This window comes from Colias philodice, chromosome 5 (genome assembly GCF_061535455.1).
Source record: "Colias philodice isolate Cphi_HAF_F1 chromosome 5, ilColPhil1 Martin Lab GWU primary, whole genome shotgun sequence".
NCBI lineage: Eukaryota > Metazoa > Arthropoda > Insecta > Lepidoptera > Pieridae > Colias > Colias philodice.
In genome coordinates this window covers 3,453,928-3,469,637 of record NC_143090.1, presented here as the reverse complement: position 1 = coordinate 3,469,637, position 15,710 = coordinate 3,453,928, and the positions used below count along the sequence as shown (strand labels likewise).

At 32.8% G+C, this 15,710-nt stretch overlaps 2 protein-coding genes and 1 long non-coding RNA gene across 5 annotated transcripts in view; 2 read left to right on the top strand and 1 right to left on the bottom strand.

Annotated features, from left to right (window-relative positions):
* Nucleotides 1–991: 991 nt before the first annotated feature.
* LOC149488349 (uncharacterized) overlaps nucleotides 992–15,710 on the top strand; it is a 97,840-nt gene continuing 83,121 nt past the window's right edge. Inside the window, exon 1 of the long non-coding RNA XR_016315588.1 lies at nucleotides 992–1,140. This is a non-coding gene — a long non-coding RNA (uncharacterized LOC149488349). The remainder of the gene's footprint in view (nucleotides 1,141–15,710) is intronic.
* Nucleotides 1,794–9,379, bottom strand: LOC149488357 (juxtaposed with another zinc finger protein 1). Its single transcript, XM_089695497.1, has 5 exons — nucleotides 9,270–9,379; nucleotides 8,717–8,902; nucleotides 5,279–5,387; nucleotides 4,744–4,890; nucleotides 1,794–4,110 (listed from the first exon to the last, which is right to left on the bottom strand). The coding sequence occupies exons 1-5, from the start codon at nucleotides 9,367–9,369 to the stop codon at nucleotides 3,639–3,641; spliced, it is 1,014 nt and encodes a 337-aa protein (XP_089551623.1). The 5' UTR covers nucleotides 9,370–9,379; the 3' UTR covers nucleotides 1,794–3,638.
* Nucleotides 9,576–13,015, top strand: ATPsynC (ATP synthase, subunit C). 3 transcript variants are annotated; one of them, XM_089695498.1, is made up of 4 exons: nucleotides 9,576–9,732; nucleotides 10,191–10,268; nucleotides 10,992–11,178; nucleotides 12,426–13,015. In XM_089695498.1, the coding sequence occupies exons 2-4, from the start codon at nucleotides 10,224–10,226 to the stop codon at nucleotides 12,587–12,589; spliced, it is 396 nt and encodes a 131-aa protein (XP_089551624.1). In that variant the 5' UTR covers nucleotides 9,576–9,732; nucleotides 10,191–10,223; the 3' UTR covers nucleotides 12,590–13,015. The 3 variants fall into 3 exon arrangements, with proteins under 3 accessions (XP_089551624.1, XP_089551625.1, XP_089551626.1); XM_089695499.1 differs by having other exon boundaries at nucleotides 9,730–9,870; XM_089695500.1 differs by lacking the exon at nucleotides 9,576–9,732 and adding an exon at nucleotides 9,760–9,905.

Genomic DNA, 15,710 nt, shown 5'->3' with positions numbered 1-15,710 from the left:
CGCCCGGTGATGGTGTGACGTCACACCACAACACGCTCAATCTGGCTCACTCAGTCCGCTAGCGATCGCGCGCCCGTGCCGTCGAAATTATAATTAAATACATTTAAAAATGTCCAATCCAAATACCAGAAAATCATGTGTTGTTCCTAAATGTAAAAATACAACTACCAATTCGCCGGATAAGTTGTTTTTTATAGTTGCAAAGGACGTAAACAAAAATTTTAAACAATATTTAATAATTTATAATTTCAGAATTTTCCGTGTTCTTACATAGTACCACATATTATAATATTTTGAGAACATTGCAGCTGTTTTGCGTTATCCTTTGTTTTCTATACAAGTTTTAATCTATACTAGACTGTGCTTCTGCTCTGCTCGTATGGGCTAAGTATAGGTAGATGGCTAGTAAGATTTTTTCTTGTTTTAAGTTGAGAATGATATGGAGAACTATACTAAAATATAAGTTGGTCGGGGGAAGAATTAAACAAAAACAGGGTATAGTTCCACACAAATTCAAATGTCAAGAGGAAAATGAAGATAAACCTCAGAGATCAGCAGTGAAAAAACGCAATCGTATAGAATATTTTGAGAAACTATTAAATAAAGATGAAACTTTGGCATGACTGTTATTTTATTAAACGAATAATAATTACTATTATTGGACTATTAACGAAATTTGCGGACGAAAACCCATCAAAATACTGCGCAAGCTACTATTACAGCGCTGCCGACTTGATACTAAGCGTTGTGACGTGACGTCACAAGCGGTCACGTGACTATTAGCGAGACTCGATATTTTTCGAAACTTTGAATGCGTATAAAATCAAAACTACTTGGTATTTTTGACTACGACAAAAACTAGTGTATTTGTATACATACAGGCTTTACTGAAACACAATTTCAAGGGATTTGGCATACCTAGTAACATTCTTCATTACTAACACTTTTTTTGAGTATTATTTTTATGTAGATTCACATTGCAATACTGCACACCACTCATAAACTTTGAAATTAGATTCCATAACACTTTATAATTAAATATTTGTTTAATTTTACTTCGCTATGCACACAGATAATTACGTATTTACGTAAGAGTGACGTCACGCCTACGCCATGACACCTGTGAGCTGTTTTAGCACAGTTAATAAATATTTTTTGAAAAATGGCTTTTATCTTCGTTAAATTTGAGTAAATTAGCGAAATATAGGGTTTTTCTTGTTTAATAAACGTATTCACACATTATGGAAGAGGTTTTGAAAATCTTTCGTCATGCCTATTCGATGCTTTTCAAGCTAAATCGTTTTTTTAGATATTATATCATTCAAAGTGGCACAAAATTTGCAATAACTAGCAACATGCATGGACTATGTCCCCATAATAAGATCTCATCAGCACCCACCCATCAATTTCGCGTTAACTTAACATTTTTTTATAAAATAATCGCGTTTATTAGTAAATAAATAATTGTTAAAAATGAGCTTATTAATGTCTTTCTTGTCCTAAAACTAATAATAATTTAATCAAACAATATTAAACCACGAAACATGTACACTATAATACAATTATTATTATGAAAAACCAATGTTATGTTCGTGGTTTACGTTCCTAGGAGCGAATAACAATCAGTCTTAATGATAAAGGTAATGACTAATCGTAACAAAATAAATAGATAAATTTGTAAAACAATATAAACATCTCTGGATTTTTAAAGGGTACTTAATTTTAAGTGTCACTTCATTCGGAAATTAAAGAGGCAACATAAAAATTAAGCAGCATTTCAGAAAGTGTTCTGTACCGAAGAAAATCTAATAAATTTGACGACTCTAAGTATTTAATAGTTCCAGTGTGAATAGCAAATAGCACAGAAGGCATTAAGCGATAAAAATGTTGTTTGGACTACCTTGAAAAAATATATAATACTACATTAACAGGACAGTAATCTAACAAAACCATTGGCTATGAGATACCATATTCTTTGGTAATGATACTTGATGATAATTACTTTTAATTGAAACAAACGCAGTCATTCAGAAACTATGTTTCTAAACTGTACCTAAGCTCTTATTTTTTGCCCCAACTATAATGTAGATAACATTCTACCTACTTTCAGAACTACGTTTTTGATATAGCACCTTAAAACTTTTTCCGAAACTCTTTACGTAGGTGATACAAAATTTCAACTCTGCTATGGAGATTACAAAAGTGTGAAAATAATGTATTTTTTGGTGGTACAGACAGATTCATACAGATTATAAATAGCAGTCAAAATAAAAAGGCACAGTCACACCTATATCGACATTATAGCTAGGTTAATGATCCAAAGTCTGATCTTAGGTTTCTACAAGTTTTACGTCATAGTGAAAATATTCAGATGAAAAATATAGATAATTTTTGGAAGGCAAGGTATACATAAAAGCCAACTTTTACTTCTTTGAGGTTTTTATAGTTGCCCACAACTAATTTTCGCTATTGTTCGAGTGGCGATCAAAATATTAAAAATAATTTGAAAAAATATCCAATATTTAGACTTAAATATTAAAATTCAAAGAGAAAATATTACCGAAATAGACGTTTACTACACACGACAATACACTCATGAAAATCAATACTTATTGAGATTTCGAACTAACCTAGCCACTACTTTATAGTTACATACTTTATATGTATTATAAAAACTAAGAACAGACTTATTTTAAAAGTTCACATAAATCAGCCTTATTTCCTATTTAACACTATATAGGTATTAGGTATACGCTTACAAGCTTTTTTTTGTTTTTTTTTCTATAATTATTATCACATTTAAGAGTATATCTATAATCCTAGATGATACTTAAGATCAAATGCCATTTTTATTGATTTTTTCGTTTTACAAACATGCAATGTATGTTTACAACACTAACTTATGTGAATTAAAGCATTTTATATAATAAGTACACAATGGCGTAAATGGCACAAGGATATTTTTGTGATGACATTTCGTGTACTCGGTTAGCCTTTGCATTATATTTAATGAAAAAATGTAAACAAAACAAACGAGTATTATATTTGAATAGTAAATAAATTATTGTAGATAAGCTTCCTTTCGAATATAAAACTATTTTTCTTGAAATGTTCGAAGATGTGTTTCGTTTTTATAAAATGCAAGGACCAACCACGAAAGAGGTACCCTGTCGTAATGAATTGAATTTTTTTTTCGTTAGTTTAAAATAGTGAAGCCACAACAAACACATCGTTCTTAATTACAAACTACGTGAGGTCTAAATTTGTCTAATATTCATAACGCTTTGGTAACAAAAATAAATAAAATACCAAATAATATAATCACAGCAAACAGAATAAACTAATCAACGAAAAATACTTCTCGAACAAAAACAAACAACAAGTTTAAAGTGCAACGAAACTAGGCGTGCAAAGCTGCGTGCGTTTACACTTATTTAAACTAAATATAAATAAATAATTTCAAACATACTTTCGCATCTGGCAACATTCGTTCGAGCCAGCGCTGCCAACATTCAAGCACTATAGCTCTCGCATTCGAAAAGATCTATAAATAATAATCACAATAAATTATATGTGGCCGTAAATAACCTTTTTGTATAGGAATTAGGAACTGCGCGTTAACGACGTTGCGGTATTGTTCAACCCCTGCGTTCGTTAGTGACGTTCGACATATCTGTGACGTAAGCGGAGTCTTGTGACGTCACTGTCACTTTGGGCGATCTGTCAAACTTCATTTTGTCCATCGGGCTCGAGCCGGGCGTCGAGTTCGGGGTTAGAAGGACCGAGTGCCGCAGTTGGTTCTGATTAGCACTGATGATGTTCAAGTTTGTGAGATTGTGTTTCGGGATAGTGAAGGAAGGGAGATCTTTTGTTTTGATGCTGTCGTAGATTCTGACTAATTTGTTTGTGTCGATGCTGTCTATGATGTTGAGTTGTCGTTGGGCTGGGGAGGCGGTTACGACTAAGCCTGGCATTTTCACGTGGACTCGCTCGCTGGTGGTCACCGCGGAGGTCGAGGGCTGGCTGACGTGTTGCGTGAGCGAGTGGCTCTTAAGCCCTTGGGCCGTTTTGTAGCTTTTGCCGCAGTGGCATTTGTAGGCCTTTCTTACCCTGAAATTTTCAAAGGTACCCACATTTAGTTGAAAGAAGAGATTTGAAAGAAGAATTCGACTGATTTTTTATACGTCGCTGTACTATTTATTACAAACTGTCAATTAATGAATAATAATTAATTAATGGTTATTACTTATGATATTACTGTAGCTACTCAATACCATATTTACTAGTAGACTAGTAGATTTATGAATGATTATATTATCTCTATTAACTTCATTCTACATTTTCCTTCCAAATACAAAATAATCAACAAAATACACAAAATCAACATTCGCAATAATACCCATTTCTTCCAAAAATATTCTTGGGCAGTCAATCGCTTTTTAGTCCCGGATGGAGCCTTATGTTTATAAGGTTCTTGGGCTGACAGTACTGGATATCTTTTAAAATAAATATTATTAACAAAACAGTCTCTATTAATTGAAAAAAAAATTGCGCATTAATTTGACCAATTAAAATCTAAACTTTAAAAGATTTAGAGGAATACCAAAGGATTTTTTGCATATTTTCATAAAACTGTGATAAAATTGTCACCAATAATAATTCAAAATTCGCCCGACTTATTACAAAAGTCCTGCTATCATATTTATTTTTAAAACATATAATTATTATAAAGGTTCTACTCACTTCCCATCCTTCTTATGGCCATTTTTGGAGTGATATTTGATACCGTTGACATTCTTATAACGTTTCTTGCATCCAGGCACGGGGCAAGCAAAGGGCTTCTCTTGTGCGGCCGGCCCTAAAGCACCAGAGGTGGCACTAGCGTTCATTCTGAAATAATGATTTTTTTTAATATGATAAACGCTTGGAAAATATTTTTTATTGTGTTTTCTGCATTAAATTGTAGGTAAAATGTGTATATGTACCAATGAAGTAGGTATTTTGAACTGCAACATATTCAAGTTTGTAAAAGTTGTCAATACAATACGATTTCCGAAAAAGTGTTTGTAAAAGAATTCAAAATATGTACATGAAATTCAGAATAAGCAAATTCGCTTGCCAACAAAATACAATAAAGCTTTTTAGGTCGGGGAATGCCGTAAAGACGTTAAAGTAAAAAAATAAAATGCCCTACCCCTATTCCACCCTAATTACTTCGATTATTTTATTTAAGACACTTTAATTACGTTTAAAAATTAAATAGTTTTATAATACTCACTTGACACCATACTGCAAAATGAATTCAGAGCTGTATTCCTCAACGTTCGTCCACGAATCGTTGCTGTCTTCAGATGGGCTCATCACTTCCTCGTCATCCATTTCGCTACCTGAATTACCAAATACTGAATTACCAACAGAAAGCTATTACGTCTATATTCCTGAGTCAAATAGGCAAAATTTTATGCCTATTTGACACAGTGCATTTATTTAGACGAAGCCGGGTTTAGATCAGATCAGACACGCCAGAGTTCACAAAATATTGATAACGTTGAGAAAACACAAGTCGAGGTCGCATAAAATCGATTATTATTAATATTCTATATTATAATGATAGATAGAGAATAGAAGTAGACTTTATTATAAAGAAGGAGAGAAATTTCAATTGATTCACAAGTACACGTAACTACGTGTAACTAAGTTGGATCCACGGCCTCATGGCTGTATTTTTCTTACTATTTGAAATTAAAATAACTATCTGACTGAAAAGCGATCTGGACAAAACACAGAAACAAGAAATTAAGATAACTAGAAGAAACGTGTTTTTTTTTATACAAGCGCTAAATATTAAGTTCAGTATAAAATAATAATGGGTATAGTCATTAAGAAAAACTGTAGATTGCTTCTTGAAGCATCTCCATCATCATCATAACTATTTGTTATTTATAGGTCTACCAGAATCTGATGGCATATTTATATTTAAAACAGTGTTGGATTCAGACCCTCCGAAAATTATTGTCTATGGAAGTAAAAATTATACTACTTAATCATAAATTATACTACGTTTCGTTTTTTGTCGATTACGTTTTAAATTTAAATAAAAGAACTAAAATTGATTAATAAAATAAATTTATAGAATAAAAAACATAAGAAATTACAAGACCAAAGGCAATTTCTGGTCGCCATTTTAGAAATTACGCATGCGATGTCATCCAGATCTACAATAGTTTGACTTTGACAGCGGGATGAAGGGGTTAAATCAAGAAGGGTTAAATTCGGTGTCGAACTGTCTATCGAAGAAGTACGCAGTACGCTACAATCGCTTTGTTTACGAATTCTATACTATATCATCGTCTTTCTCACACGCACCATACATAAAATATATCTATCCTACTCCGTCAAAACAACGGAGAGTTTAATTCTACATTCATCGAGGGGAAACCCCGAAGCTTGTGGCAGCGCTAGCCTGATTTAATGTTGCCATATGTACAAAAATTCCCTCAATTGTAGGATTTGTAGGAAAGCTGACTGAATCAATAAAACAATTTGTTCCCAGGATAAAATTATGGTATTTTTGCATAGTATACATGTATTACGATACTACATACTACAAAGCATGAAAATATGGTACAAATAGTATAATTATACTACGAAATCCAACCCTGATTTAAAAAATACGAGATTTTCATGTGGCAACTTTATTTGACAACTATCAAATTGGTTGTCAAATTATTTGTGTTGATGATAAATTTTTAGGATTTTGTCTTCAAAATATTCGAAATGTCGATAAAACCGCTGCGATCACAAGCAAGAGGTGTTGTTTACAATGTGTATTAGAAAAATATTCGATGAAGAAGGGTCAAACACATCACAATTTTCAATTTTAAAGCGCGTGAAAGATTTTGTTGCTAAGTTGGACTTACCCGTTTTGATACTTTAATTTAAAAATGTTATAAATAGGTAACTATAATATTGTTTGTTGAATAAAATATAATTTTATGAAAACTTATTACAAGAGTTTCCAATTCGGCTATTTGTCAAGTCCAAGGTGTACAAGTCAATTTTATAATGTGTTAATACTTACGAAAATAAACATGATTTTATTTTATTATTGTTTTATTTTATAAAAATTTTTAAACAATCGTTAAATATAGTAAATAAGTTTTGATCTGCATTATCATTACATCCATATTTTCACATTCCATAATTATATTTATTCAAATATAGGTATGTGTAAATACATAATATTATTATGTATTAGATACCTTTAGAAAAGTAATATATTATACATGTAATAAGTACCTACATAATAATTCGTGGATATCTCATTAATAAATACAGTATTATCCACTTGTATAATGTGACTAATGATATTAAGGACAAAATAAAAAATACGCAGTATCAAGATCGTTCTGTCCATTTTCCCTAGGGTTGCACACTCTAAATTTTGATTTCCCTAATTGCCATCAGATTCTGGTTTACCTATATTCTCTAATTAATTTTTGTCTCGGTATATTGAAGGTAAATTAATAGCTTTAGATACAAATTATACCAATAGTGAGTATTAAACGAAAAAAAACATGTTTCAATTTTGACTCATTGTAAGTATAACAGAAAAAAAGCTCTTCGACACGTCTGTCTATTCGCTAAACTGAAAAACTACTACAACGATTTTCATAGTTTTTTCAGCAATGGATAGCGTATTTCTCGATCATTCTATATTATGTATTTAGTCGCCCTTTTCTATATTACATATTTGTTACTTATTAAAGCGGCGCGCCGGGCGGGCAAAGACTAGTGTATTCGATATCAATCAGGTATGAATTATAATTTCCTAAGATCATTTGTCTTATAACCCTATTTACCTATTACGTGCCTATGTTCATAATTTTAATAACTTGCATTCATATGATTTCATCAAAAACGTATAAATAACTTATTTATTATGTGCGTGCATCCGCAAATAATCTCTTACAAATTATACAAGTCCGTAATTGAAAAATCTAGGTAAGTGACACTGCATTGCGTGCAACGATAGTGACTAAGTACATCAAACTAAACAGTAAACACTAGAGCTACCTTGAATATATAAATAGGTATATTTAATAAAGTACATCCATACTTATATTATAAATGCGAAAGTAACTCTGTCTGTCTGTCTGTTACTCAATCACGCCTAAACTACTGAACCAATTTTCATGAAATTTGGTATGGAGATATTTTGATACCCGAGAAAGGACATAGGCTACTTTTTATCCCGGGAAAATGACGCAATCCCGGAAATCAAACCGGGAACGGGAACTATGCAGGTTTTTCTTTGACTGCGCGGGCGAAGCCGCGGGCGGAAACCTAGTACTACATAAATACGTATACCTAAGTGATTTCTAATATGCGTAACTTCTAGCCATTCCTTTTTGTGTCCTTTTACTATAAGCCATACAAAAAATTAAGTGTTGTGTTATGTAGTAACTCTATCTAACTACTGTACTAAAATTATATGTGGTATAATTTTTTTTTTTTTGAAAATAATCTTAGATACGACTGTAAAATTTGGTTCATCATTCGTCACAGGCATTTGATGTTTTTACTTTTTGAGCATCAGTTGTTTCGAAGCTATCTAAAAAAATGACTGTCTCCTCCTATGATGCATACAACCACAAAAAACGATAAAGTAAAATAAAACAACGTACATCTGTATTAACGATCTAAGTGCAATAACCTGTAGGTGTACTGCTGCGCACTGATGGGGTTTTCGGCGCAGACAGCAGGCGCTTGCGGACCTCGCCCGCCGGGGGCATTTGAATCTCCCGCCTGGATGCTTCCGTGAAAAATTTTAAAACATAACTAAGTGGAATGCATGCTGGCTGCGAAGCCTCTTTTTGCTCGACGACCGCGGGATCATAATCTGTAAATTTTAATTTTATTCATAATTTGTTATATTTTCATGAAATAAAATGACTTTGTAAACAAATCATTCATCAGCTGTTCAATGTTTACAACATAGAGATTCAAATAAATAACACACTGCTATTAGCCGAAGTTACGAATTCTTTTCAGAGTGTTGACGATAAAAATAATTAAACAAAAATAAACTGTTTAAAATAAATTCAATAACACTGAAATTCCCGCATTTTAGAATCATACAAAAAAGTATTCTAATGTTGGTACTTTTGACGTATTGATAAGACGTATCAAGGGAGGGGTCATCATTTACATCACATTATAGAAATATCATTTAAAAGGAAAGAATATGATTTCAATTTAATATTTACCGATGTGGACATCTTCGATGTGCTCGATTAGGTCCGCCAGACGAGGAAAAGTTATGCCACAGCCATTGAATTTACAGATGTTAATCATGAAGACGGCCATGTCGAATTGACTATAGTGCACTAGTCAAATACGGAACAGTATTCATTAAAATTTTCATAAAAATATTATAATTGATTTATATTAAACAAAAATCAACTGATACGGTAATAACTTTAATAATTCTATAATAATTTTTAGAAACATAAAAAATACAATCAGGTTGCTTCTAACAAAAATATTAAGAAAAAGTAGTCAACCTAGATGTCATACGCGCAGATCAATAAAGAGTTGGCTGTTCCGGGCGGAAATTTCGTAGTCTGCGCAAGTCAACCAATGACAGCATAGATTTTATAATCTGTTTTACTTCACCACTGAGAAATTGAACATTCCAAAGGCCGGTCTCCTCCTTCTCGGTGTTCTTTGGTAAGTGTCGTAGAGAATTGTGACTGCAGTAATCGTGAAAAAGTGCTGAAATCGCAAACCATTATTGAATAAAAAGTGATATATTCAACGATTATAGGCGCGTAGTGCGTGTTGGTGTTAATATTTGCTAGTGATTTTGTAAGTTGCCCCTGGGAAAGACAATTCATCCGTCGGTAATCATTCGCCGTATCGGCCATTTTCCGCTATTCGTAATATATTGACGTTTACAGTAAAATACGCCTCCAGAGCTAATTTTGCTATAAGATTTGTGGTAATATCGTCGGTACAAGCAAAATCTGATACATAAAAGTTAGATCGGGTCTCTGTTACGTAGTGTCGTAAATTACGTAACGCTCTGCGGTCAAACTGACAAGAACCTCAAACTTAATCATTTATCAACTCGATCTCGTCCAAACACCAAATAGGCTTAGCATTTACGGGAAATATTATTCTTTCAGTTATCGATCGCCGCACCCAAACTAAACACAAAAATGCTGTCTGCTGCTAGATTGATCGCCCCTGCAGCCAGGTCTGCTGTAAGTATACAGTTCAACTTCAAAAATTAATTAACATTTAAAGCCGGGTTTCATAAATTGTTACTTTTCCAAAATTTTATCTATTGGCAAATCTTAAGTTCATGTTTATTCAGTTACCAGTTTTTCCTTCTTTAACATTTAAATGCATCTAATAAGACTTCTCTAAAGCTTTTTTACTAAAATTTACTGTTCAAATACTGCCTAAAACCTTTGCACTTAACCCATCAGTTGGTAACACAGCTGTTATATAACAACATAATTCAATTTTCATTGATTTACTTCAGATGAAGTTCTTTACAATCAATCAATGCATACCTCACTAAAACTACCCTATTACTTCATTAATATATGAATTAAATCATTCCAATTAACATTTTTTTGCCCATAAAGTACAACATCAATGATCTGAACTGCTATTATTGATTGGTTCCTACAACTACTGATCTTCTGCAGTGTCTTTAGATATCTCTATTTATTAATTGTGTATATAGAAAGAAAGAAAGAAAAAACATTTATTTCTAGAAAAAGGTACACACACAAGAAGAAAACACAAAAAATAAGAAGAAAGAAAGTACAATACCTACATAAAATTAGACATAAATTAGACGCCATGTTTGTTGAGAATCTGGTACTTTGTGTGCACTGCATTTCCAGAAAAGGGTCTTGACTCAGCTTTCTGCCATAATCGCATCAAGCTGCGACTACAGCCATATATAATTCCAGATCTTCAGCAACACAGCTCTTGTGAGGCCACTGGCAGCAGTCCCCACACATGCACAGCTGGTGCCTGCTGCGCCAGCTCAGCTGTCGGCTGTGCGTTCTTTCCAAACCACATCTGTCACAAAAGACATTGACTCTGCTGCCAAATTCATTGGTGCTGGTGCGGCGACAGTAGGAGTAGCTGGCTCTGGTAAGATTCAACAATTACAGGGTTTTCTGTGCTTGCTTTATCATTTTTAACACTAAATATGTTCATACATATTCTCTTTATCATGCCAACTTAAAGTAATTACTTTTTTGTGTGCTTGCTTTAACACTAAATATGAATGAATTCTCTTTATCATGTTCAACTTTAAAGTTCTGAGGTAGAACTAACATCATTAGAGCAATGTTGGTGTTATATAACATGGGTGGGACTTTGCGTGTGAAATTGGAAGAAAATTCAATCAATAATTTATAAAGTAACTGCATGTTCACTGTTTGCATGAATATCATATTTTAACCACTGGCTCGCTTATTTTTAACTGCATTTATCTTATCTATGAAAGAAGTGCTTAATCAAACACTTGATTACTTGAAAACTATAATTATGGGAATTTTTATGTAACAATTGGTTGCATAATGAGGAAGCAATTTGCATTCTACATGTGATGAAGAAGTTAATTAAAAAAATATTAACGAAATACTTATTTTAAATGAAATAATTCTTAATATTTTTACTAACAATTCATCTTAATAAACTCTTATAACTTCCTCCTTTCCATCAATTGAATAGCTAGTTTTAAATCATATATGTAGAAGCATATTAACACATTAACAGCATGATTTATCGCTCCCTCCAGGTATTGGTATTGGTGTGGTGTTTGGGTGCCTAATCATTGGCTATGCTAGAAACCCATCGCTCAAGCAACAAATATTCTCATATGCGATTCTTGGCTTTGCACTGTCTGAAGCTATGGGACTTTTCTGTTTAATGATTGCATTTTTGATGCTATTCGCTTTTTAGAAGATGTTGTGTTCATTTTTTTTTTAAGTATTTTTATGTACAGTGTATATATTTTGTGATTATGTCTGGTGGAAGCTTTATTTGGTGCATGTCTTTAATACTACTAACCATTCAGGTGAGCACAATTTACTAATATAATTCTTTATTGCATAATTTGTGTTGTCTCTTTAAAAAATGTTAATTTGTTAGTTAATCAATAATTATCAACTCTATACAAACTAAACTTATATTGTTACAAAATTTATCTTAACAAAAAAAAATAACTTGCACAAAGTGCTGTGCAAAATCACTCATTGTATAAATATTTGAGTGATAAGCATATCCAACTTTATTAATTTAAATTTTAAATCAATTAAATAACATTGAAATATCCCCAGAACAGTATAGGAGATGAACAGACAACAAAATGATATCATGACTGGGTGTTTCAGGTGCTGGTATTGGAACAGTGTTCGGTTCCCTCATCATCGGTTACGCCAGGAACCCATCCCTGAAGCAGCAGCTGTTCTCATACGCCATCTTGGGTTTCGCCCTGTCTGAGGCTATGGGTCTGTTCTGTCTTATGATGGCCTTCTTGCTGCTCTTCGCTTTCTAAACCAATTACTTTTAAGAACACTACTACTGCCATCCTAAAGAGGTTTCAGTGTATAAAATCTGGAGTGCACGGCCAAGGAATAGAATGTGTGAAACCTCACCCTCATAGTGGTGTAAGGACATTATGTGTAAATGTGTTACACACCAGTGTGTCATCAGGAATGCAATTTATTTAATTATGTAGTATAAAAATCTGCAAATAAAACGTTGTACGTAAACATTCAGTTATTCCTATTCCTGGTTTATATGTAGACTGTTAATTATTATAATCATGTTATGGAAATCTCCCAGTATAATGATGTAAAGATGGTGACTTTTTGAAGCCAGTTACACTTTGCGTGTTGTCATCGTCTTGTGTTGTTATGCTGTTCGAGAATGTCAGCATCTGTATTGTACATTTTTAGGGCGATTAAATGATACAAACCAATATCTATTGAACATTTTTTACCAATCTCACCTATATATTATTATTTATTAATTATTTTCTCAACTAATTTAGATTGCTCTAACTATAAATTTACGAAGACAGCAGAAATACATAAAATTAGGATTGATTTATGGAAATTATTAATTCAGACCCTATAAAAATTCGAAAAGTTATCCAAAATCCTAAGAAAATGATTTCTAGTAGGCTTAACAAAAGACGACGTTTGAATTTATCAGTTTCAAATAAAAGAAACTACCAATAGACTAGAGTAGATAATTTTTGAAACAAAAAAAAATCGGAGTCGGATGAAACCCATTAGAAAAGGAGGGGAATATGATAAAAATGTAAGGAAAAATAAATTACGGTCAATCCGAGTTCGGGAAGCGGGAGGGGGGAGCTTTTAAGAGAAAAAAATGGTTTCTCTCGATTTCCGACAAAACTACAAGTCCTATAGAAAAAAGTTCAATGGCAAAGTTGTAGGTAATTAAAAGTTCTACAACTTTTGTATTCACAATTTTTTCACATAACCTAATAATTTAGGTGAAAAATTCAAAAAACCAAGTTTTTGGTCTTTTATTTCTATCTACTTCAAAATTTATTTTTTTTCTACGAAATTTGGTGGAAACTTACTTTATTATGTCCCAAATACACTGTAATTTATTTGATTGAAAATATTTATTTTTTCGCCTTATTTTGAATGAATACCAAACCTAATTTTCAATCGAAAAGTCACCCGTCAAAATATCAGCTTTTTTCAAAAACTTGGGGTGCCTTTTATTCATTGAAATCTCTACTTTCATATGGTGTAAAAAAAATAAACACCACCATAGTAAATGTTCTCAGGAAATGCATACAAACAGTCTGAAAATTAGCTTTTACTAAATCAGGCACACTTCTCGAACTACCTGAAATGTTTTTATCGACATAATTTTGCTTTTGAATATGCTGTAAAATATTAAACTTAGAACAGATAATTATTTTTCTTTTGAAATATTACCGAAAAGCCGATACAAGAGAAGATATAGAGTTATATAATTATAATATCGAACGATTTATAACTATTTGACCTCTTTTGAACTTGTGGGCATTACCTCCACAAAGATCTGGGTTCGATTCCTGGTACTTTGTTAAAAATTAGAAGTAAATGCGACTAAAGAAGGTCGGAACTATCTGTGAAAATCTTTAGATAAAAGCGTCTGAATCATATTCTAAGAAAATCTGGCGCTTCACTTGGATGTTGCTGCTTGGATACCTACATGATAAAATTATGACAACCTATACCAACAGAACTATGCTATGAATGATGGTGTTACATCATACACATCGACTCTACGGGATCTCGTGATAAACGCATGTGATTTGGCTGTCAACCAACGTTATCCCAATTTAGTTGAGGATTCCGGAATGGGTGTATTGCTATGCTGTTGTTGACAGGTTCTATTTGAGCTATAGGTATAGTATTTTGAAATAATAGTCTCGTACAAATCAAATGTCTAATACTTACTACAAAATTACTACACTAGAAACGACATCACAACTGTGAATACTGCTACAGAATCGTAAATTTTACTAGTCCAACTTATAATGTACCTATGGACGTTTGTTGCTCTTTCACACGAATACCACTGAACTGATTTTAATGTTATGCAGTTCGCAATAATTATGTACCTACCTAGCTTCATAGCATGTGTACCAGTTACTCAGGTGCTTTTGTACCGGTATGTTGAATCTGCGCAGCACAGCTAGTAGGTATTATAATATGCAACGCTAATATTGGTATAAATACATACCTACCGTGCCATAAAAATTGATTCGTAACTAAAATGGGAAAGTTTGTTACGCTTTCATGGCTTTGCTAGTCATCCGACCAAGGACTACGACGTCAATAGAAAAAGATTATGTTAACTAATGTTATATTACAAAGAGGAAACTTTTGTATGTATGTTTGTATTTTTTTCCCAAAAAATTCTGCACCGATTTTTAAAAATGCTTTCACCATTGTAAAACTATATACCTACATCTTTACCGAATAACTAAAGCTGTTTTCGATTGGTAATAGGAAGTATAAGAATAAAATAATAGCGAGATTATTAAAGTCTTAGACTACAGGCCCATGTTGAAAAAATTATGGGTCATTTGACCCACCACCTGACCTATCTAGAATGATATAAGAGCATAAAATAATAAGATTCAGCACTATGACGTCACTTGTAAGCTGTCCACCTGAGTGCAGATGAGAATTCGAAGGTTCAGGTAGAGATTTTCTCCCCTTGTCTCCATGATTTTTGTACGGCGTTGCGGAATAATTGATTAAAAGTAGTATAGAAATAGTATGACACAGATGCCGTACAAAATCAAATGACCAAATTTACCCCGGCAACTGTCGAAAAATAAAAATAAATTCCGACTTTGTGGACCACCATTTTTGTACGGCATCTGTGTCATACTATTTCTATACTGCTTTTAAGCCATTATTCCGCAACGCCGTACAAAAATCATGGAGACAAGGGGAGAAAATCTCTACCTGAACTTTCGAATTCTCACCTGCACTCAGGTGGACAGCTTACGAGTGACGTCATAGTGCTGAATCTTATTATTTTATGCTCTTATATCATTCTAGATAGGTCAGGTGGTGGGTCAAATGACCCATAATTTTTTCAACATGGGCCTGTAGTCTATCTAATTAGTTATGTAA

Excerpts from the sequence above, each read along its gene's own strand:
- ATPsynC (XM_089695498.1), top strand. The coding sequence starts at position 10,224 with ATGCTGTCTGCTGCTAGATTGATCGCCCCTGCAGCCAGGTCTGCT. Across the intron at positions 10,269-10,991 it reads CCCCTGCAGCCAGGTCTGCT|ATCTTCAGCAACACAGCTCT; the intron begins GTAAGTATACAG and ends ATATAATTCCAG. Across the intron at positions 11,179-12,425 it reads AGTAGGAGTAGCTGGCTCTG|GTGCTGGTATTGGAACAGTG; the intron begins GTAAGATTCAAC and ends TGGGTGTTTCAG.
- LOC149488357 (XM_089695497.1), bottom strand. The coding sequence starts at position 9,369 with ATGGCCGTCTTCATGATTAACATCTGTAAATTCAATGGCTGTGGCATA. Across the intron at positions 4,891-5,278 it reads ATTTTGCAGTATGGTGTCAA|AATGAACGCTAGTGCCACCT; the intron begins GTGAGTATTATA and ends TCATTATTTCAG. Across the intron at positions 4,111-4,743 it reads GGCCATAAGAAGGATGGGAA|GGTAAGAAAGGCCTACAAAT; the intron begins GTGAGTAGAACC and ends TGAAAATTTCAG.